The 24,652-nt window shown below is 36.4% G+C and overlaps 2 protein-coding genes across 3 annotated transcripts; both read left to right on the top strand.

Annotated features, from left to right (window-relative positions):
• The first annotated feature begins 654 nt into the window (after positions 1 to 654).
• LOC117332556 (cytochrome P450 4A25-like) lies at positions 655 to 19,121 on the top strand. Of its 2 annotated transcripts, none has more exons than XM_033891513.1 (13): positions 655 to 726; positions 4,272 to 4,458; positions 4,567 to 4,763; positions 5,316 to 5,448; positions 5,824 to 5,948; positions 6,856 to 6,918; positions 7,354 to 7,477; positions 8,610 to 8,742; positions 9,870 to 9,993; positions 11,503 to 11,698; positions 12,154 to 12,236; positions 12,422 to 12,487; positions 15,956 to 19,121. In XM_033891513.1, exons 2-13 carry the CDS (start codon positions 4,303 to 4,305, stop codon positions 16,053 to 16,055), a joined length of 1,500 nt encoding a protein of 499 aa, XP_033747404.1. In that variant the 5' UTR covers positions 655 to 726; positions 4,272 to 4,302; the 3' UTR covers positions 16,056 to 19,121. The 2 variants fall into 2 exon arrangements, with proteins under 2 accessions (XP_033747404.1, XP_033747403.1); XM_033891512.1 differs by having other exon boundaries at positions 4,567 to 4,769; positions 5,321 to 5,448.
• A 69-nt stretch (positions 19,122 to 19,190) lies between these two features.
• Positions 19,191 to 22,121, top strand: LOC117332555 (beta-1,3-galactosyltransferase brn-like). The gene has a single exon (XM_033891511.1). The coding sequence runs from the start codon at positions 20,041 to 20,043 to the stop codon at positions 21,313 to 21,315; it is 1,275 nt and encodes a 424-aa protein (XP_033747402.1). The 5' UTR covers positions 19,191 to 20,040; the 3' UTR covers positions 21,316 to 22,121.
• Positions 22,122 to 24,652: the final 2,531 nt, after the last annotated feature.

Raw genomic sequence — 24,652 nt, 5'->3', positions numbered from 1 at the left:
TATATCCACATCGTCGGAAACCCACGATTGATTTCACTAAGCTACTATACACTTATCACAAAAGTTGTTGTAGGATCAGGAAAATAATGAAAACAACATATCTGGCCACATTTAAAGTGTAATACATCCATATCGTCGGAAACCCACGCTTATTATCCTTGTCCAATTATACATTGGCAGAATTAAACAGGAATTTTATCGGACACTTATATATCACATGTCAGATATCCTTTGGTTACAAGTTTATATGGAGGCCGCGGTGGTGAGTGGTTCGGTGTCCCGACACTTTATCACTAGCCCTCCACCTCTGAGTTGCGAGTTCGAAACCTACGTGTACGTGGCTAATTTTAATGTTAAAAGTGTACCATATTCTGCTTTTGAAAGCTATACTTTTAAGAGTCAAATATATTGCAAAAAATAACGAAAAAACAGCATCTTGAACGATTTTACGCTAAATAATGCTTCTGTAGTTAAAAATGTACCGCAAAACTCATTTGTGGTACATATCTATGTTATCTTATATATATACCGCCCGGTATCGCCTTTCGTAGTATTTTATGTTTGTAAGGTTACAGAGGTTAAACCGCAATGAACCCTGGGAGATATGATTGACAGCCTTGCGTGTGTCACACCTGTATATAGGATCTCCAATTGATACCATCTCCACGGTGGATACTGAGCAGAAACCCCTACACCTGACCTCTCCAGACAGGAAACAGACGTCAGGTCAGTATTAACCTGATTAGTAACATTAATTAGATTTTACTATAATACTGGACAATGCCGGCTCATATCGCTGTCTGTGACGATGTTTACTCTCTTCCCAGAGTAACTCAATAATTCGAGTTATCTTTCTTTGATTGCACTTTTAAAGGCGAAGGAGTAGCAATACCGTAAACGAAAGCCATACATTATTAGAAATAAAGCGATGATTTATTTTATCTAATTATTTAATAAAGAAGCAAAATAATATTGAATCCACCTACTGCTGTTCATATAAAACATACATCCTAGTGTACATATAAAACATACATCCTAGTGTATATATAACGTACATCCTAGTGTACATATAAAACATACATTCTAGTGTATATATAAAACATACATCCTAGTGTATATATAAAACATACACCCTAATGTATATATAAAACATACATCCTAGTGTATATATAAAACATACGTCCTAGTGTATATATAAAACATACATCCTAGTGTATATATAAAACATACTTCCTAATGTACATATAAAACATACATCCTAGTGTATATATAAAACATACATCCTAGTGTATATATAAAACATACATCCTAGTGTATATATAAAACATACATCCTAGTGTATATATAAAACAGATGTCCTAGTGTACATATAAAACATACATCCTAGTGTATATATAAAACATACATCCTAGTGTATATATAAAACATACATCCTAGTGTATATATAAAACATACATCCTAGTGTATATATAAAACATACATCCTAGTATACATATAAAACATACATCCTAGTGTATATATAAAACATACATCCTAGTGTATATATAAAACATACATCCTAGTGTATATATAAAACATACATCCTAGTGTACATATAAAACATACATCCTAGTGTACATATAAAACATACATCCTAGTGTATATATAAAACATACATCCTAGTGTATATATAAAACATACATACTAATGTATATATAAAACATACATCCTAGTGTATATATAAAACATACATCCTAGTGTATATATAAAACATACATCCCTAATGTATATATAAAACATACATCCTAATGTATATATAAAACATACATCCTAGTGTATATTTAAAACATACATCCTAGTGTATATATAAAACATACATCCTAGTGTATATATAAAACATACATCCTAGTGTATATATAAAACATACATCCTAGTGTATATATAAAACATACATCCTAGTGTATATATAAAACATACATCCTAGTGTATATATAAAACATACATCCTAGTGTACATATAAAACATACATCCTAGTGTATATATAAAACATACATCCTAGTGTATATATAAAACATACATCCTAGTGTATATATAAAACATACATCCTAGTGTATATATAAAACATACATCCTAGTGTATATATAAAACATACATCCTAGTGTATATATAAAACATACATCCTAGTGTACTATATAAAACATACATCCTAGTGTATATATAAAACATACATCCTAGTGTACATATAAAACATACATCCTAGTGTATATATAAAACATACATCCTAGTGTATATATAAAACATACATCCTAGTGTATATATAAAACATACATCCTAGTGTATATATAAAACATACATCCTAGTGTATATATAAAACATACATCCTAGTGTATATATAAAACATACATCCTAGTGTATATATAAAACATACATCCTAATGTACATATAAAACATACATCCTAGTGTATATATAAAACATACATCCTAATGTATATATAAAACTTACATCCTAGTGTATATATAAAACATACATCCTAGTGTATATATAAAGCATACATCCTAGTGTATATATAAAACATACATCCTAGTGTATATATAAAACATACATCCTAATGTATATATAAAACATACATCCTAGTGTATATATAAAACATACTTCCTAGTGTGTATATAAAACATACATCCTAGTGTACATATAAAATATACATCCTAGTGTATATATAAAACATACATCCTAGTGTATATATAAAACATACACCCTAATGTATATATAAAACATACATCCTAATGTATATATAAAACATACATCCTAGTGTATTTATAAAACATACATCCTAGTGTATATATAAAACATACATCCTAATGTATATATAAAACATACATCCTAGTGTATTTATAAAACATACATCCTAGTGTATATATAAAACAGATGTCCTAGTGTATATATAAAACATACATCCTAGTGTACATATCAAAACATACATCCTAGTGTATATATAAAACATACATCCTAGTGTACATATAAAACATATATCCTAGTGTATATATAAAACATACATCCTAATGTACATATAAAACATATATCCTAGTGTATATATAAAACATACATCCTAGTGTATATATAAAACATACATCCTAATGTATATATAAAACATACATCCTAGTGTATATATAAAACATACATCCTAGTGTATATATAAAACATACATCCTAATGTACATATAAAACATACATCCTAGTGTATATATAAAACATACATCCTAGTGTATATATAAAACATACATCCTAGTGTATATATAAAACATACATCCTAGTGTATATATAAAACATACACCATAATGTATATATAAAACATACTTCCTAGTGTATATATAAAACATACATCCTAGTGTACATATCAAAACATACATCCTAGTGTATATATAAAACATACATCCTAGTGTACATATAAAACATATATCCTAGTGTATATATAAAACATACATCCTAATGTACATATAAAACATATATCCTAGTGTATATATAAAACATACATCCTAGTGTATATATAAAACATACATCCTAGTGTATATATAAAACATACATCCTAGTGTATATATAAAACATACATCCTAATGTACATATAAAACATACATCCTAGTGTATATATAAAACATACATCCTAGTGTATATATAAAACATACATCCTAGTGTATATATAAAACATACATCCTAGTGTACATATAAAATATACATCCTAGTGTATATATAAAACATACATCCTAGTGTAGATATAAAGCATACAAATCAATTACGCATACACGAATTAACAGAAAGTCTGCTAAGATTTAGTCGAACATACAGTAAAAACTGAACTGAAGCCCATCCTATGTGCGAAACAGATGTTGAATGCGGCTATACTTCGGTGTACAATACCCAACCTACAACCTAAAGAAAATGTTTAGAAATACATATGTACGTGAAATGTCTGTTATTATGCAATACCAAGTCTTAAAACAAGGTTTATAAAACGTGCGTCTCTGTTTTAACCAGTACTAACCAGTCGTGGCAATTGGACCCCATGCAACGTATTAAACTAATGTTTTGCTGTCTGTTTTATGTTCTGTCCCTGGGACCAGCTTTTTAATAGATGAGCACTTTGAGTGGTCATTTGGCTGGCATATTTTAAAATGACTGGTGATATCGACTACTCATATGTATTTTTTCAGTTCTGAGTATAGATCCGCTCAGAAAAAGTCAATATTTGAATAAAATCTGTAATTTCACGCAATCACAGTGCCCTTTCTGTTTTATAGTTCACTATTAAAGCTCCTTGGACCAGCTGAAATGGCTTCTATACCAGTAATTGTGGCCACATTAGTGTCAGGGTACCTCATGTGGAGACTAATCAGGTTTGCGATGACGTACCGGATGTGGAACCGCATACACAATTCCACTACCCCGATGGGTACTCGACACCCGATCTATGGCACAATGCACCACGTAAGTCTGATGGACACAGGTTTTGAGATCAAGCACATTTTTGTTCATTGCGGTTTCACGTAAAATATAATATGTAATACTATATTGACGTACTAATTTTGTGTTCAGTACTCAGACGCGGAGGGATTCTTGAAGCATGTCATGCCTATTATACATAATACTCGCGCCAAAATGTTGTCGGGCTGGCTGTTCTGCCTCTTCCCAACGTTTGTCGTCTGCCACCCCGACACTGCCAAACTGTTGCTCCGCTCGTCCGAACCCAAGGCAAAGCGCTTCACCATGGTGTACCGATCCATCTTACCTTGGTTAGGGTAGGTATTTCGATACAATCGGACTTTTGGAATCAGCCATTCTTTTGGATGCTATAATTAGTTTTGTACACCTGGTAGAATTAAGAACAAAATAATGATAAACATCATAATATGCATTGGACCAACATTCAGAATTAATTTAACAAAAATAGACAACATATTCTTATCCGTTCACCTATGGGGCACCGTTTTACTATTTATTCCCATTTGGTGATATCACCTATTCGAATTGGTGATATCACCTTTTCGTTTCAATAAGTGATATCACCTATTCGAATGAGTGATATCACCTATTCGAATGGGTGATATCACTTAATGAAACGAATAGGTGATATCACTTATTCGAATAGGTGATATCACTCATTCGAATAGGTGATATCACTCATTTGAATAGGTGATATCACCTATTTGAATAGGTGATATCACCTATTTGAATAGGTGATATCACCAAATGCGAATAAATAGTAAAACGGCGCCCCATATTCAACAGCATTGACTTCGACTATTATTCATGTTTTTATTCTTCTTGATTTCTGACTTTTATTTGTTAGGTGATGGTTTATTGGTGAGCGATGGACCAAAGTGGGAACGGAACCGGAAGTTACTGACCCCCGCCTTCCATTTTGATATTCTCCAACCATATGTAAACATCTATAACAAAGTCACCGACATATTACTGGTAATTTGTATTACATCCATAATTATAGACTATAAGATAACCTACACACGTTTAAGATTGAGACTCCGTCAAATATGTCTTCCTAGTATTTTTAACCTCTTGCCCTAATTTCACATCGTCGCAGTATCATAACTGTTCCATAAACTTAAAAAAAAAATCTACATTAATGCATTACAGAGTTTTAGTTAATTCCCTGAGTTAAGTTTTCCTTTTAAATCCAACAATGTTTTCCAATGAAAGAAGTTAAGCTAATGAATGTTGATAAAAACCGGGCGAAGTCGCATACAGAGATCAAGTAGAGAAGTCATGATACTATTTCGGCAAAATTTGTTACTGATAATCGCGAAACATTATTAACGTTTCCTTGGTAACTAGGACAAGCTATGGTCAGAGGGTAAGGACGGCCAGTCTGTAGAGGTGGCCGGACCGGTGGGGCTAGCCACACTGGACACCATGTTGAGGTGTGCCTTCTCGTACGAGGGAGACGTCCAACTTAAAGGGTAAGTCTATATACTGACGTTAGATTATTGTTTAGGTGGGGGTGGGGTGGAGGTGGTGTGATGTGGGGTAGAGGTGGTGTGGAGGTGGTGTGGAGGTGTGGTGGGGTGATGGGTGGGGGTGGGATGGGATGCGGTGGCGTGGGGTTTATGTGGGTTGGGGATGGGGGCACGTTTCATTGAATTATGTAGTTAAACACGGTTAAACAGTATAAATTATGTAGTTAAACACGGTTAAACAATATGACATACAAAGTCTTTTGAGGTTGATTATTTTTCCTTTTGATATATTATTGAAAAATACATGCATACTGTATATAATATGTATATACAATTGTTTTTGTAAAATTCATTATTGATACATGTACATGTGAGAATAATAATGGATTTTAGTATATCAATATCAGGTTCAAGAATTTTCTGTTCCCATCAAAAGAATGGTTCAAGTCTTATCCTGTGGTGAGATTACAAGACTTTCGGGCAAGTCCCGTTGCGGGAGACATGATCCAATTTAAATCTCCTGCTGTAGGACACATGGTTCCCCCAGTAGAAGTCAACCTATTGTTTTAATGTTCTGTCACCTGGCCATTGTTTTATTTACGTTCATTAACTTAAAGTTTTAAAACAATTACGAAAGCTACATGAAGCTATGTAATTTTTTCCAAGGGAAAATTTTAAGTAAAGGAGTTCCCTGATACTAAAGAGAGACCAGGAGTGCCTTGCCGACAGCAGGTTAGGTATACAGAGTATAGCAGATCAGGCGTCTGAGAGCATCCGGAACTCCTCGGGGGGAATCTACATTACCGTATTTCAGCGACAATACCCGATGAGTTCAGGATGCGACTGAGAGGTGATACGTGCACCATATTATGATATACTGTGTTGTTGTCAGTGTCGTGTTGTATTTTAGGGAGAGCCATCCATACGTCCGAGCGGTCAAAGATCTGTCTCACACCTGCATTCGGAGGACCATGTAAGCCTTCATTAAAGAAATGAAAATAATGTACAGAAATTAATCCCTGTGTCTAATCCCTCACTTGTTTTATTGCTAAATAAATGACAATTTTAACAGGCTATGTTATCATTGCAATATGGAGCTAACTGCTGACATTTGTCGGTTATTTTAACCTATCAGGCATTCTTATGAATTCGGCTTCTAGTTCAGTGGATTTTAAAAAAATGCGTAAGTCACATATAACCGTACAACACCACATACGACTTGATCTCGAGGGAACGTTGGTAGTTTCTGTCTTAAATATTTATTTGGAAAAGAAAAAAGTCTTTTTGCTTCGACATCTTGAGGATATGGTGATAGATAAAAGTTGATGGGATACTATTAACTTAGTTACAAATTAAGTATCATCGATTTTGATTTTATGGATGATGGCTAGTTTTATCTGTTTTCTAGCCGGCCTTGGCTATTCCCGGATCTGGTATTTTACCATACAAAAGAAGGCCGACAGTTTCGGTCTCTCACACAATACGTCCATACATTCTCCTCTGACATCATCAAGGCCAGACGAAAATCTATCGTAAGTTCCATTTTTATGGTCGTCAAGGCTGACTCTGAATTCACTTTTTACGTAAAATTGTTTATTGTCTTATCTTCACAGGGAGTTAGATTAACCTTTGTTTCACTCAAAGACTATTTTCTGGGAGACAAGCCAGTGACATCGCTTCTTGGAGTCAACCAAAGATAGATACTTTTTCTTATATTCAAAAGATATATTACTTACTGGAACCTTCTCAGATTCGGAATAACATATCTATTTTTGACATTATATATTTGGGATGACTAACGCATGTGGTCTATGATAGACGCATGCGTACTTTGACAGTATTTTGTTTGTTTCGGAGGAACGTCCTACAAATTACTGCCACATATGTCAGCGTATCTGGAATAACTAAACAACACCATGATAGTAAAAATATGCTTTCCTTTTTGTATACGTTCATCAAATGTGACGAGAGTATTATGGTATGGCGTTGTCGTCCATCCGTCCAGCGTAAACCATTTGTTTGTCAGGAGATCTCCTTCGTTTATTGGCCTTTCTGTTTTGAAACTCAGTATGCATTATTTAAGCAATGAACAGTGGTTAAAAACTTATATTTACATTGTCTTACCATTTCCGTCAACTTTGAAAAACGCTGAACCAAAAAAAAAATAAAAAAAATCCCGCCTTTTTTAATGTCACATGACCCACTGGGTGTTATAGCCTGAGGCACTGGGTGTTATAGGCGTATGGTGGCAACTGCCTCTTAGCATTATGTCAATGGGGAAATGCGGAGCAAATGTAAATATAATCCTATGTAGTGATGTTTCCCCCAAAATTTATCCCCCTTTGTTTATTTTGGTGTTTGTATCGTTATATCTACTGAGATCCTTCATTTTTGACAGATTTCTTTGAAAGGAAGGCTGTATAATCGTGATATTAAGTAGTGTTTAATAAGTTGGAGACTGCTTTAGTACCTCCCGATTATTGGTTAGAAAATTAAACACTGACATGAGTGAAAGTAAAGATGAGGGTTAAAGCACACCACCTATAGGTCTAACCACTCATACAGAGATGCAAATCTTATTTCATTGTAAAAGAGTTTATAACATTATATGGCATTCAATTGACGCATATTGTTCCAACTCATTGTACTCTTGTTCGTCCACAGACCGCTGATCCTTCCCAACTAGACAAACGGCGGCTCGATTTCTTGGACATACTGTTGTCAGCTAAGGATGAAACCGGAACTGGAATGTCGGATGAGGATATTCAGGCGGAAGTAGACACATTTATGTTTGAAGGTAAAATATTCCTGGTAGACCCAGAAATGATAAGTGTTGAAATTGACTTGACAATAATAATAATTTCTGTAGTTTTGAAACACCTATTTGTAAACATGCGACGGTTCATGGATATGGTCTTTTCAACTACATTTTGCTTCGAGATATCCGTGTTTTTTTTCTCGAATTAACCCAGGTCGAATTATCCAATTTATTACCTTTTTATTAAAAAGCAGGATTTTGGCCGGGTCTGGAGTAATACTTTGAGTTAAACGGGGTCTTCGAGTTATCCGAATTCGAGTTAACGAAGTTTGAGTGTACATAGCCCTATAACTAGCTTTGGTGGCTATGCGGTTGTACGTCGAGCAGGGTCAGCACTAGGATAGGTGATCGCGCCGTTCCATACCTGGTGCACGTTACACACAGTTCTCATGTACCTCATATAAATGTTTTAACCTGTTCTTAGTGATAGGTTGGAGACAGCGCAATAACTGCAGCGAAATCTTGCACGATATTGGATAGGCGTAGAATGTAACAATGTTGACAATACTTTGAATATTTGAGACGAGCATAATTGGTATTTATAGGTGTGGATTTTGATTTTCATTTTATTGGCTGGACGATATATGCCTTAATAATGATTATATCCTCGAGTGTTTTAGTCTTAAGTACTACTGCGTAATTCATAGGGAGGCGTTTGTGTTCTGCATCGCATAATCTTTGTGGTTTAACTCTTGATATCAACAGGTATATTTTCGTGGCATCTCAAAATCAAAGTTTTTTTGCTTTCAGAAGCTAATTTTTTGACTGAAGTAAACTAATCCTGATTAGAAAATGTAATATCAAATGTCTTTTTTTTTCTATAAAGAAATATTTCTTAATTATCTGCCAACAAGTACGTTTCTCTTGATACACAGCTCTGTATAATGCATTTCACGATTTTTAGTACTATTGTTGTACTTGTTACACACTAGGAGTTTCAGAGTCAATGAAACTGATAATTAGGAATTCATAGAGATGACGTTTTCATCGGTGTCTATCGCTTTATTGCAGATAAGATCAAACTAGGTCATCTAACGATGTTAGTACCCTTACCTGGTCAAACATTTATAATTTACGACCTGATAGTTTCCAACTCCATATTCTAGGTCATGACACCACAGCCTCAGCCATCAGCTGGGCAATCTATGCCCTGGCCAAGTACCCGCGGGAGCAGGAACGTTTGGCAGCGGAAGTGAAACAGGTTATCGGAACACGGACATGCGTAGAATGGTAATAAGACAGCTATTGATGCAATTGATCAGGGACTAGTAATGAACGGTATTAAAGACATATGTGCAACTCGCTTCTTGCTTGAGCAAGCTACTATAACAAGTGGCTCAACTCCAAAGTATCACATAGAGTTAGAGAGAATAAGTTTTATTTATTTTTTTATTTATACATAGGGGAAAAATCAAATTATATAGTGTGTGTTACCTGATTACAGGACGATGAATTGAATTCAATGCGGAGAAAATCAAGTGACACATCAGGCGGACTTTCAAATGTTTTCCATGTTTCAAACAATGGGGAAATAGGATTTGGAAATCATATAATCTTTAACCTTAAGCTATCATTTAGAGGAGGTAACCTCTAACAGTCTGCCATAACATAGGTCTGTTACATTTATTGACGTATAAAACAAGTAGCTTGTGAAATGTATCTACATAGTCTTGATAAGGGGACAAACACGCACCAGCCTCTCTGTGCTAATGTATAAAATATGTACACGTTATGTTTGCATGTGATAAAATGTTTTTGACATAATGAAAAAACAAAGTCCGTACATTAAAATTCAAGAAAGTCCAACATGCCAGGGGTTAATTTAAGAGATACCATCGATTGTGAAATGCTTCAGCGTGTCATTGGATGGCCTCGTGCACTTCGCTGCCGATAGTCAGTCTAAAGACAATTGTTTCGTGTTTAATTTACCAGCAGGCTATTGATTATAAAACAAAAACGTGCTTCAAAAATCAAAGTAACACGAATCGGTAGCCTTATCACACAATACTTACTGTTGTGTTTTAGGAACACTTTTTACCGATAGAGGGAGCTATTTCTAAGATTCGAATGTGATTGCTACCCTGGTTAATATTGATGTTTTCCCTTATGTCTGTGCGTCGGTCTGTCTAACCCGCGATCTGTCATCACACTAGCAGATGTACTTATTGACAGACAATGAGGAAACGTTCATATTTATACTAACATGACTAATGTAATAATTAGTGTCCAAGGACATTAACCTTTAAAAACTGTACTTAGTCGAACTGAATGTTATATGTAGCGGGACTGGACTGGGTCGGATCATCGGTGACCAGGTAGCTCAATTGGTAGAACATCCGGCTAGTGTTCGGAGGTCCCGCGTTCGAACCCCGGTCTGGACGCTACATTTTCTCATCTCCTGTTACAAAATTGGCGCCCAGCTAAAATACCCACGGTGGTGGTATAAGTGTCTCGTGTGTCTTCGAGGCCCAAGACTTGGAAAAAGGAGCTAGGGAGGTGTGTAGCGGGACTGGACTGGGTCGATCATCGTAACCAGGTAGCTCCATTGGTAGAGCATCCCGCTAGTGTTCGGAGGTCCCGGGTTCGAACCCCGGTCTGGCCGCTACATTTTCTCCTTTCCTGTTACATATGCATACCCAGTACTTCATTATATTGAACAGTTTTGACCAAAGTAAATCTTAACTATATAGCATTAAGGAGTTTTTCTTTACTTTTTTCTTTACATATTTTCCTCCACAGGGAAGATTTATCTAAACTGCGCTATCAGAGTGTATTTATCAAGGAGGTTATGCGCATGTACAGTCCCGTGCCTTTTGTGGCGCGATGCCTGACGCGCCCTCTGGTGTATGAGTCCACAGTAATTCCTGCAGGGTTTGGTGTAGATATCAACATTCATGGCATTCACCACCATCCGGATGTGTACCCCGATCATGAAGTGAGTGATATAGTAGTATATTATCAAGATGAGGCATTCATCGCCGTCGATATTGTTCCTTATTGCCGTTTTCATTCTTTCTCTTCTTTAGCATATCTATCCGGAACCATACACTAACAAATACTCCTTAGGTCAGAAGAAATAACCAAAATAATAAAAATGAGTAAACCACCTGTTATCAAGAGTATTCATTACGATACTCTCTTTTTTCAAGAAAAGGAGAGTATCGTGTTGAAGACACTTGGCTAGCGAAGTAGGGAGCAAACAAACAACATCGACTATTATAGTGTCACATTATTTGTGTGACAAAATATTGGTACGATATAGAAAAAAGGAGACACGAAGGAATTAATAGTATAAACAATATTGTTAAATTATCACCAATTTGTGTTTAAATCGCACATCAAAAACCAAAGTGATCTTACATTGCTCTTTTAACTTCATGATTTGTTTAGACTTTCCGACCAGAGAGATTCTCCGACGGCTCTGTGGAGGAAAGGGATCCGTACGCATTTGTACCATTCTCTGCTGGACCTAGGTAAGACCTTCTGATATCGGTAGCGTCCTCTCCAATTCTTGATAAATTGATGGAATCTCTCACTTATGTGTGATGTAGACTGAGATTTATTATTCCGTTGAAACAGTTTTATTTTTCAACACGAGGATTTGCCGTAATCTGATTAACAATTTGTGTTAAATATGTTTTCTTTTTTTCTGATGTAGGAATTGCATCGGTCAAAATTTTGCTCTAAACGAAATCAAAGTTGTGCTAACAAGACTTTTGAGAAGGTAAGAACTACTTGCATGTCATAAATGCTACATAACGCATTTGCAACATTTGTGCTACAAACTTGCCCAGTTGGGTTGAATGCATATAGACAATGACATACTTTGCAGACGTCATGTGGGGTATAATGCTAATGTAATCAAGAGAAATGCATGTCAATTACACATTCTGGTATCTATTAAAGTATTATGGGACAATGTTAGACATTTCTACAAACATTGTAATGCAGGGAAATGTTTATTGGATTTAAAACTAATGAGAAGATATTAATTTTAAAACTGATAAACTGTTCCAAAATACGTGAGGATATGGAAATATGACTGCAGTATATGACGCTTGAAGTCATGGGTGTACATTTTTTAAACAGTCTACACGTAATTGATGAAAGCCATGCTAATTATACATATCCTGATATATGTATATACTTGTGTAGTGAGATTCGGAGATTAACATTCAAGAGAAACTTATATCCGTTATATGTGGTTATGGTGCTGGGGCACATATGGACATGACATGTCAGTTTCCGAGATTTCACTGGAACCAACGCGTTGAACCCTGCGACCAGTTTCGTGTCAGCCCTCTGGAGCCAACGCGTTAAACCACAAGACTGGTTCCGTATCTGTCCCATCGAACCAACGCGTTAGTCCCCGGGAACAGTTCCACATCAATCATATGGAACCAACGCGTTAGTCCCCGGGAACAGTTCCACATCAATCCTATGGAACCAACGCGCCAGTCTCCGGGACAATTTCCGTCTCTGTCCCATGTAACCAAGGCGTCAGTCCCAGGACCAGTTACGTGTCTGTCCTAGTGAAATAACGCGTCAGTCCCCAGGACCAGTTACGTGTCTGTCCTAGTGGAATAACGCGTCAGTCCCAGGACCAGTTCCGTGTCTGTCCTAGTGAAACAACGCGTCAGTCCTCAGGACAAGTTACGTGTCTGTCCTAGCGGAATAACGCGTCAGTCCCAGGACCAGTTCCGTGTCTGTCCTAGTGAAACAACGCGTCAGTCCTCAGGACCAGTTACGTGTCTGTCCTAATGGAATAACGCGTCAGTCCTCAGGACCAGTTACGTGTCTGTCCTAGTGGAATAACGCGTCAGTCCTCAGGACCAGTTACGTGTCTGTCCTAGTGGAATAACGCGTCAGTCCTCAGGACCAGTTACGTGTCTGTCCTAGTGGAATAACGCGTCAGTCCCAGGACCAGTTCCGTGTCTGTCCTAGTGGAATAACGCGTCAGTCCTCAGGACCAGTTACGTGTCTGTCCTAGTAGAATAATGCGTCAGTCCTCAGGACCAGTTACGTGTCTGTCCTAGTGGAATAACGCGTCAGTCCTCAGGACCAGTTACGTGTCTGTCCTAGTGGAATAACGCGTCAGTCCCAGGACCAGTTCCGTGTCTGTCCTAGTGGAATAACGCGTCAGTCCTCAGGACCAGTTACGTGTCTGTCCTAGTGGAATAACGCGTCAGTCCTCAGGACCAGTTACGTGTCTGTACTAGTGAAACAACGCGTCAGTCCTCAGAACCAGTTACGTGTCTGTCCTAATGGAATAACGCGTCAGTCCTCAGGACCAGTTACGTGTCTGTCCTAGTGGAATAACGCGTCAGTCCCAGGACCAGTTACGTGTCTGTCCTAGTGGAATAACGCGTCAGTCCTCAGGACCAGTTACGTGTCTGTCCTAGTGGAATAACGCGTCAGTCCTCAGGACCAGTTACGTGTCTGTCCTAGTGGAATAACGCGTCAGTCCCAGGACCAGTTCCGTGTCTGTCCTAGTGGAATAACGCGTCAGTCCTCAGGACCAGTTACGTGTCTGTCCTAGTGGAATAACGCGTCAGTCCTCAGGACCAGTTACGTGTCTGTCCTAGTGGAATAACGCGTCAGTCCTCAGGACCAGTTACGTGTCTGTCCTAGTGGAATAACGCGTCAGTCCCAGGACCAGTTCCGTGTCTGTCCTAGTGGAATAACGCGTCAGTCCTCAGGACCAGTTACGTGTCTGTCCTAGTGGAATAACGCGTCAGTCCTCAGGACCAGTTACGTGTCTGTCCTAATGAAACAACGCGTCAGTCCTCAGGACCAGTTACGTGTCTGTCCTAGTGGAATAACGCGTCAGTCCCAGGACCAGTTCCGTGTCTGTCCTAGTGAAACAACGCGTCAGTCTTCGTTTTCTGTCCCATGACACCAAATCGTCATTCCCTAGAACTGTTCCGTGTCTGTCCCATGGAAGCAACGCGTCATGCAGTTCCAAGACCAGTTCCGTGTCTGTTCCTTGAAACAAACGCGTCAATCCTCGGGAACAACTCCGTGTCTTTCCCATGGAACCAACGCGTCAGTCCCTGGGAACAGTTCGTTCCGTGCTGTCCTCTGGAAGCAATGTGCCAGTCCCCGAGTCCGGTCCTTTGTCTGTCAGAATCAAATATGCTTTAAAGGAATAGCTGTTGATGTTTACCACAATGTCAGAATGTAGACTTAATTCTTTGGATTTTCGTCTCAAATCGCGGTCTTAATCTTTAGAAAATCAATGAAAACACGTCAACAAGCAAATTTGAAATATTTACCGGCTGACACGCAATGATTTCTAGTTAGTTTTACCATTCGCTTTCATGTGTACAGTTGAATCTGAATGTTGCAGTGTTCCTTAATGATGTGATAATCAGTTTAAAAGAAACTGTGGGAGGCCGCTTAATACATATCAAACGTTCCATATATAGATTATCACAGCTTAAATAAAAATACACAGACGGCCAACATTTCACGGAACTCATTGTTGTTTCCCAAATTAACCACAAAGGGAAATGATGTCGATAGTTAAATCTGAGAGAGGGCCATTTATCATTCCTTATCTAATATATCTTCTGAATACCCCGACATTTATTTAATTTAACTCGTATTGGCTAGTAAAACCTGTGCAGCGCCTGTACGGTTTTTTGAAATGTTAATGTTCCTATTGCTGTAGATAAAACGTGTCGTTTAAAAACTTCTTCACAGATAATGCTTGCAGAGGCATTGCTTCAACTGTTCATGTCAATCTTATTGTATTCCATTGTCCGAAAATACTTGTTATCTTTACATCTCAAACTCATGTCATTTTTCTGTTCAATAATACTTGTTACAGAGGCGTTAATGAATCTTTACATCGCGAATTTGTGTCATTCTTCTACCCAATATATTTGTTGCAGAGGCGTAAATGTATCTTAACATCTCAAACTTGTGTCATTTTCCTGTTCCAAGATACTTGGTACAGATGCGTAAATATATCTTTAGATCTCAAACTTGCGTCATTCTTGTTACAGAGGCGTAAATGTATCTTTACAACTTTAATTTGTGTCAATATTCTATCCCAAAAATATTTATACAGAGATATTATTTTTACCATACCTTAAACTACTTATGTTAATCACTGTCCCAAAAGTACTGCTTACGAGATATAACAATGTACTACAATGTTTTAAATGTTTAAATCGCTGTCTTGTAGATTTCACGTGGAACTCGACGAGGATCACGAGGTCACGTTCGTACCGGATATGGTAATGAGGGCAAAGTACGGAATCAAAGTCAGACTGTTGCCTCGCTGATCGACGGAGATGGAGTTTAATACCATTGTTCATTAAGCTTTAAAATGCATTATTTGACAACAACAACAACAACAAAAACAACAACAAAAATAATTAATCAAAAATCAAATTGAATAATCATACGATGGTTTCATTTATTGAGAGATTGTTTGCAAATGGGATAGAATCTTGATTGATAGAAACGTTTTTAATGCAAATTTATTGTATAGGAATGTATATGACAAAATATATTTTAGATTGATATCGTTAATTGATATCGTAACCAGCTTCAAGACAGTATTAGTGTCTGATATTTACATGTTACTTGTTCATACTGAAACATTCTATCATAATCCAACGACTCTTGGATGGCATTTATTGTATTATCATGGTGTCAAGCATCATTCGACATCCATCACGGGAAAAGTGATACTCGGAATCACGATCACTACCTATTCTTTACAAAAAGTTGTCTAGTTGACGCGTCATGAGAACAGAGATGTTATGCTATAATTTTTTTTAATTTTCTATCATCATCTTTTCCTTCCTTGATAGTAACGTCCATGCCTCACTTGCCTTACGTCATGACTATCAGGGAAGATATATGCTGCTCAGCTGCTAATCATGTTAATTTGTGCCATAAACTTTCCCTTCCTTGACAGTTTCATCGATACTTACTTGCCTAACGTCATGACGAGCAAGGAATGTGTATGCTACTTAGCTGTATAAGCGTAGGGGTTTGCTTTTTCTATCATAAACTTTCCCCTTCAAGACAGTTACGACCATGCCTCACTTTGCTAACGGGATATGGATGTCACAGGCGAGTCGGTAATCATTGGATTAATGCGAATATTACGAGTCCAAAATATATATCTAACTTTGCTTGTCAAACAAGCCTGTTCTAAAGGTGTTCACAAATGCATGCTAATGATGCATATGAGGTTTTAAAGGCATGGCTCTTAATTCATTTGGAAATAATCTGTCTCTTTGTGCGTTACGAACTTTAACATTTTCGATAGTGTTCTTTAGAACGGATCTGGTTTCTTTATAAAATACCTCTTATTTCAATGGCGTGAAATCTCTTGGATATTTTCTAGAATAAATTTGCAAATGACAGCAAATAAACTTAAAACGGGCCCCCGGAACACCCAGTCTTCCATCCTTTAGACTTTTAAATTGCTTCCACTTGGAAATTGCCTCATTCTTCATTCATTCTTTGATCAATTGTCGTCAACATCAACGGTGTATTGACATATTAGTCCTGTATACTCTATACTGCGATGCCACGTAGCGTGACTATGCAGGTTTCGCTTGTAACAGCTTTGATACTTGTTCAGCAGGAGGTAGCTATCACGTGACCATGGGTAATGCATGGTGGGGAGAGTTCTAATCAATCTTATCAGTGAAATTGACACACATTTCATTTTGGTCTGTTATTTCGTGACACCCTTCAAGACTAACGGGTATGCAGTACGACTATATAGAGACAACCTTTTGTATTATTGATCAGGGAAATGTTTTGCACGCGTGTTTTGTTGATCGTGACCTGTGTTAACATGATCTACATTTAAGTTGGGTAGAAACGTCAGGACTTTTGTAATATAATGATACTTTGATATACCTATGATATAATGTATATCTATTACAGCAATATTAAATATCTATCAGAATACACTTATATATATCTATTGTAATATGAATATTATACTTTAACAAAGGTGCACCCATGATTTGTGTTAGGACGTTTGTTGTAATAAGATACTGTTATATGTTTTTATATTACTATAAAAGTAGAAAAGTATGTCTCCTATCAATGTTGATGTTCCATGTGCTACCATTGTTTGTCCTTTATTAGTGCTGTAATATCCAGACCATTAGTATCAAATGCTGACATTATCTTTCATTATAGATTTCAATGGTGTCATACAAAATCAATCAAACTTTAACTATAGCAGACAACGTAAAGATTTAAGAGCCGTTCGTCACTGCTTTGTGTATCGATCGGTGGGCAACAGCTGTAGTATTGTGCTAAAGACAAAAGTGAACAGTGCCCTTAAGATTAGACATACAGTAAAATGATAACAGTTAATAATTAATACCACGGGACTAGGGGAAATAGTTCAGTGTATCCGAAGTTCGTTATGTTTAGCAGAAAGTTGTATCAAGTCTGTGCGTCTTGAGAATGCTTTGCTGTATATATATTAAATGGCGAATAATGAATGTAGACAAAATAACGTTTTGATATTTCAAAACATTTATCACAGAAGTAATCAACGCCAACTTTTCGAGAAAGAAAAAAAACCCAAACAAACAAGCACACAAACCGAACATCATAAAGATGTTTAATTGATAGTAGTGTCAAAGGGATGGAAGCCAAACTAGTGAATACACGTATTTGATGTACTTCACACCCACGTGGTTAGAATTAAAAATAATCATAAACTGGGTATAAAATACTTCATTTTCTGCTTAAAACAGATGGAAGTCCCTTCTTTGATGCAGTGGTAAGATGTAAGGAAGATGACGAAGTTCCATTATTTATAATACTTGGTTGAGATCAATTATCATTAAATGTATTATGATAACGACAATAAAAATGTCAGATTTATCTGTTGGGTTTAAAACCTGTACGTGGAAGTAGTTGTTGTTTTAAATTCGTCTGTAATGTATTGAATGACTCGCACTTACTAGTAATTTAATTTCCATGCGATTGTTTTATGTTAAAGACACAGAAATCATAACGTAAATAAATATAAAACATATTATTCTTATCTTCATTCACATGCAGAGATAATTATGTTCAAGATTTCAGACAACCGGTTTGTAATATGCACATTTAAAGAATATGGAGCAGATTACAAACTGTATTGATTTTAACCCATGATCTTACTTATTTCATCCTAATATTTTCTACATACCTAATCCAACACTTTAAAAACGACAATGATTATTATGACAAAGCAAACCAATACAACATAACCTGTTATTCGATGGTGTTAACTCTAATATAATGCTTTATCACATTTAAAAATATCACTTTTTAACATCACTTTTTCTGATTTGATTAATCAAACTACTTACAAACGACAGTAGGAAAAATTCAAAGCGTAAGCGGTACATTTTTTTTCTATAAATATGTTATACACAGAATACAGTTTTTTTTTGTATTATTGATGATACTGTTAGATATCCTCTATATCTTTGCTAAGGAGAAATATTTCTGTGAAAAGTTCGTAATAATCACAATTGTTACCTGACGTAACTATTTTAACGTGCCAGAATACATTTTACGGTCTTCACCATGCTTATTTGATTATATAAGGGTTTGTTGTAGTGTCGTAAAGTGTCAAATTAACAGCCAATGAATGATTTACCAATTGTACCCAGCAAGGGCCCGTTGTATTGATTGATGTACATAGTTAGGGCCACATACGGACTCACACATCAGATTACTGTTGGCCGACACGATAGACTTAATTATTCACGCCTTCATCGCCAGACAATCAGAAAAGAAACAGTACCACAGATGGATACCGTATTTACTCTGCCATACGTGATGTATTCAGCAAGTTGTACTCTATGGATTCACAATTTGTCTTTGCGTTCATCTCATTTCCGGTTGAAGGGTTTTGTCTAACAATGAAATAATACTTGCACACAAGGCTTTCTTACTTCCTTGGATGACCCATCTTGTCTCTGTAGCAATTGAACCTTTTTCGGTAAACTGACCTCCTCTATGGGACTAAGATATATAAGAATCACCTAGGATAGATAATAGGTGTTTGCTTTTTTTTATCCGTTAGAATTATTATGACTACAATTTTATATTTACCAGCACACTAAAACACGCCGTTATTTACGGTAATTGATATCGTTACATTGATTATTATGTAGGTTTGTATCCAGGTGGTTAATTACGGTAATTGGTATAGTAATAAAACAAAAAAAGCGTCGACATATCGGGCAGTAAGTCAGTAGCTCTTTACAGCCAGGGCAACCAGTGGAGATGAGTCGCCGGCTTGCGGGCAGAAGTATGTACTCTCGATTCCGCTCGGCCAAATTCATCTTCTTCATGTCGTTATGTAATGCTTTAGTTATGCTCATGAATGTGGTGTATATGTATAATAGAGGGGAGATAATTCAAACAAAGCAGGAAATCATTCGCGAAGTGATAAGAACGGTACCATGCGAGGAAGACAACGAAAAAGAACACAAAGCGAAAGTACGTGTTAAATATTTTGATGATGAAAAACAGAGACACGAAGAAGAGGAGACGGAAAACGAACTTCCACTTTGTACAAATGTGACTAAACCGGACGTGGAGTGCGAACTTCCATTCTCTGATTTTAATTATCCACTTGAGATCAATATGACAAAGTTGGTATATACATGTAAACACCATGGGCACGTGAGCGAAACTGTCATCACCAAATACACTCACATAGAGACACTCCTTCCCACAAGAAGCTGCGTGTATGGAGGCACGAAGGGCTCACAAAGAGACGTATTTATGATTTATCTGATCAAGAGCACGCCGACCAACTACGCCCGGCGGAACGCCATCCGGAAGTCTTGGGCAGATGAATACAAGTTTCCAAATATCCGGCTAGTGTTTTTGATGGGGATTCCAGATCGGTCGACTCTAAATGAGATGGTTGTTGCCGAGAGTAAAGAGTTTGGTGACATACTACAATTGGATTTTATGGATACCTACTACAATCTGACTTTAAAAGCTATTGGTGGTGTAAGATGGACTGCAAAAAATTGTCCCGCAGCTAAATTTGCTGTAATGGGTGACGACGACTACTACGTAGCAACGGATTTTATGTTGTCTTTATTGGAACATGTTTATAGTGTTCAACCTACAAAGGTTTACATGGGCGGACTGATACATAGTGCCAAACCACAGCGAGATAAGTCCGCCAAGTGGTATATCTCTCCAGCGGATTACCCATTTAACAGGTATCCTCCCGTCATACGGGGAGGCACATTGGTCATGTCCATGGACTTTGTCATAGACATGAACATTGTCATACCATACACAAAAACAATACGTTTTGATGACGTTTATTTCGCCATTCTTGCCTATAAACTCGGGGTAAAACCCATGACCGAAGACAGGTTTGCCTTCCGAAAAGTGAGGTACTCTGACGATGAGTTCCGAACAGTTCTAAGTTCCCATGGCTACAAGCGTCCGTTTGAACTCAAGCATGCGTGGCGATGTCACGAAATAATGCAGGAGCTGGCGCGAGAGAATTCTACTAAGAAAACATGTTGGTGAAACTATATTGACCTATCGCTTTGGTTTGAGGCATGTATTACATGTGGTTGTATGGGTTAATTAAGCATGAATAATTAAGGAGGAGATTAACAACAGGTAAGGCGCATTGGAAGGTGGAAGGTCCCAGAGTTCAATAAGTATATACAACCAGAATTATATCGGTGGTAAAAACTTCAATATGGCAGGTTAACAGCTATAGCATCTGCGATTTAAAAGGTTTAGTATGTAGATATATTCAATCTACAGTTTCATAAAGGATTGTTGTAAATATTGACGGAAAAGAGATAATCGCAGAGCTATATGCTATGATATTTTTTATTTAAGATCTTGCGCTGTAAAACAGTGTCTTCATAACGTTTTTAGCAGAATGAATCAAGATGTTATTATTTTTGTTTCATTTCGCTTCTTTTTATAAATGTGACAAGAGCATGCTATATAATATTCATTTTTCAACGTTGGTCAACCCTTAATCTATATATTTCAAGTAAGACCAGTTTTGGAAATGATGTCCGTTTCTTTATTATTATATTAAAAATACACCAATCTAATTAAGAGTAGATGTTCATTACCCACTCCGTAAACCCCATAAGAGTTTACAGAGTGGGTAATGGACATCTAATTCTAATTAGATTGAATACATACCAGATACGAATGTTATTATATAATTCGTTGGTATTTGTGTTATCTGACCTTTTTCCTTACGTAATGCACTTTATATGTTATACTCGTTATTTAAAAACATGTTAATAACTAATTTTGTAATAAAACGGCTACCTGGCAACTTTCTCTGGTACAGTTTCACTTGACCTTGGGAGTTGAGCATTATTATTTCCCTGCATTCTGTAATACAACATATTTGGTCAACTAACGCCTCCTAAAATAATTATGTAGTTTCAAGAAATTGTATCTTTTTCTCATTTTGAAATTGGAAATGTTTGTTGCTCGACTTTCTCAATATATACAGATTAAGCAATTTCGGCTATTGTGATTATAAACAATTATCATCGAACATAACAAACAAGTGTTTGGCTTTTCGTGTAAAGGAACCGAAAATTCGATTTAAAAAAAAAGTTACTTTCGCCTGGTAGCTCTGATTTTGATATATAAACATCTTCAGATTTATTAAACATGGGTTCCGGCATAATACAAACACGCTGCCATGAACATACTTGATAATTTCTATTTTTCCTGGATTGCTTAAGTGATGAACTATGCGTAAATACCAGTTATGTAAAGTAAAGTTAAGAAATAAAATGAAAAACCTTAATTTTTTTCGGATTCATTCGGTACCCACAATACATATTTAGTTTAACAATATTTCATTCAATATTCATTCAACTAAACATACATTATTTTATAATTTGGGATCGGCAAAACAAAGCTAAAGTGTATATTAATTCCTTTAATTTCCCAATGCCTTTGTTTGTACTCGGTTGGTAAAGTCGGGAAAATCCCTTTTATTTGGAAGTAAAGAAACAATCGGGAGACAATGGCAAATATACATTAGAATACAAATTCGTTCTGAAACACTCCAAAATATTAGGAACACATCCATGCAATTGAAAATTACGTTTTATTATATATGAGTTTTAGGGTTGTCATATCAGCGAGGGTTGGCGAAATATAATATATTATATAGGGTTGTAATATGGGCGTTGGTTGGTGAACTATTATATAAAAGAAATATAAAAACAATAGTTTCATTTTATTACTTTAACAGCTGATTACTTGGTCAATCCAGATGAAATAAGATAATAATGATAAAACAAAACAAAACATAAAACTAAACAAACAAAAAAATCACGTGGAACAATAAAGAAAATCATCGGGAACCAATCTTCAAATACAACCTTTAGATTTATTTGGGTTAATTCGATGAAGTGTAAATTTAGATTTGTGTTTTTATTGCTATGATGCTTCAATGGCGACTGACAGGATTGTAAACACAATGATGTTAATGATCGCAAAGTGACAGATTTCACAGCCAAAGATATCGACCATTCCATCGATACTTTTGTAGCATAAGTATTTCCACCGAGGACAATTAGGATTTCCACGTAGTCTAAAGCTATAAGAAAGTTTTTCAGAATTCACTTATTCATTTTACCTTATATGGAAAAGACATTTTCATAAGCGCACATAACCGAATAAATATGGAGAGATTTATATCATAATAAACCCTTTCCTGTGGAAGTTAACCTGTTCTTCAGTGCTGTATTTGGCAATGTTGCATTAAATATATCATTTCCTGATCAACACTACATATATTTGGGTGACTGACCAGTCCATAAACTCCCATATTGCCCTCAGTGCCATGCAATATTTGTTAATTAACAGCCAGGGTCATTTAAGGACGTGCCAGAGTTTCGAGATGGAGGAAAGCCGGAGTACCCGGAGAAAAAACACCTATCTGGCAAGTGCCTCACATGGGGTTTGAACTTTCGACCCAAAGGTGGAGGCTAGTGAAACAGTGTCGGAACACCTAAAGCACTCGGCCACCACGGCCCCCACTGCCGTGTGAGTGACACAGGTCTGTGTAATGCTTACACGAAAAAATAATAAAACGCGCTGTGCATTATGTAGTTATATTTAATATGACTTTTAAAGTATGTGTACATAATTATTATGTATAAACTTCATATACCCTATATAAAACAAATAACGTAAGAATAACAAGCTAGGACCTGTAAATATTATATATAACACTTAATCTAAACAAGGGGTGTTTTGGTATATTATAAACAACAATTATTTGGAGAAAATGACTGCTATTTACCTCACATCACAAGCACTATAGTTTAACAAAAGTTCGTGTTTGAGTTTTCTATATTCAGTAGAAATCTAAATGCCCAGCAGATACAAGATGGGTTCTATACTGCTTTGCTTTTTTTGATAAAATAGTTTAATATATTTTCTACCACAATACCCTGTGTTATTCAACTCTCAGACCATCAGTTAATCTTTACAGCCGTTGATTAACAATCTGTTTATACCACACGTGGTATAAACTCTGTACGCATTTTGATTGGCTAACACGGTGAACTTTGACCCAAGCTGCAATTGTTATTGATGTCATCAATAATCTAATGACGTCACATCACCGGGTCCCGGACGTCACCGGTACACGTTATTTGCATACGCGAAATTATACTTGGCCACGTTTCCCTTTGATTCAAGCCGATATTATTGTGGTAGAAACAGATCACACGACTCGAAATTGTTGGATATGGAATTTATTTCCCACTCGTAAGTTATTTTTTAAAAGTTGCAAACTTTTAAAAAATAAATTACTCGTGTGAAATAAATTCTATATCCAACAACCACTCGTTGTGTAACC

Source organism: Pecten maximus, chromosome 8 (assembly GCF_902652985.1).
Source record: "Pecten maximus chromosome 8, xPecMax1.1, whole genome shotgun sequence".
NCBI lineage: Eukaryota > Metazoa > Mollusca > Bivalvia > Pectinida > Pectinidae > Pecten > Pecten maximus.
This window is presented reverse-complemented; position numbering and strand designations above follow the sequence as displayed.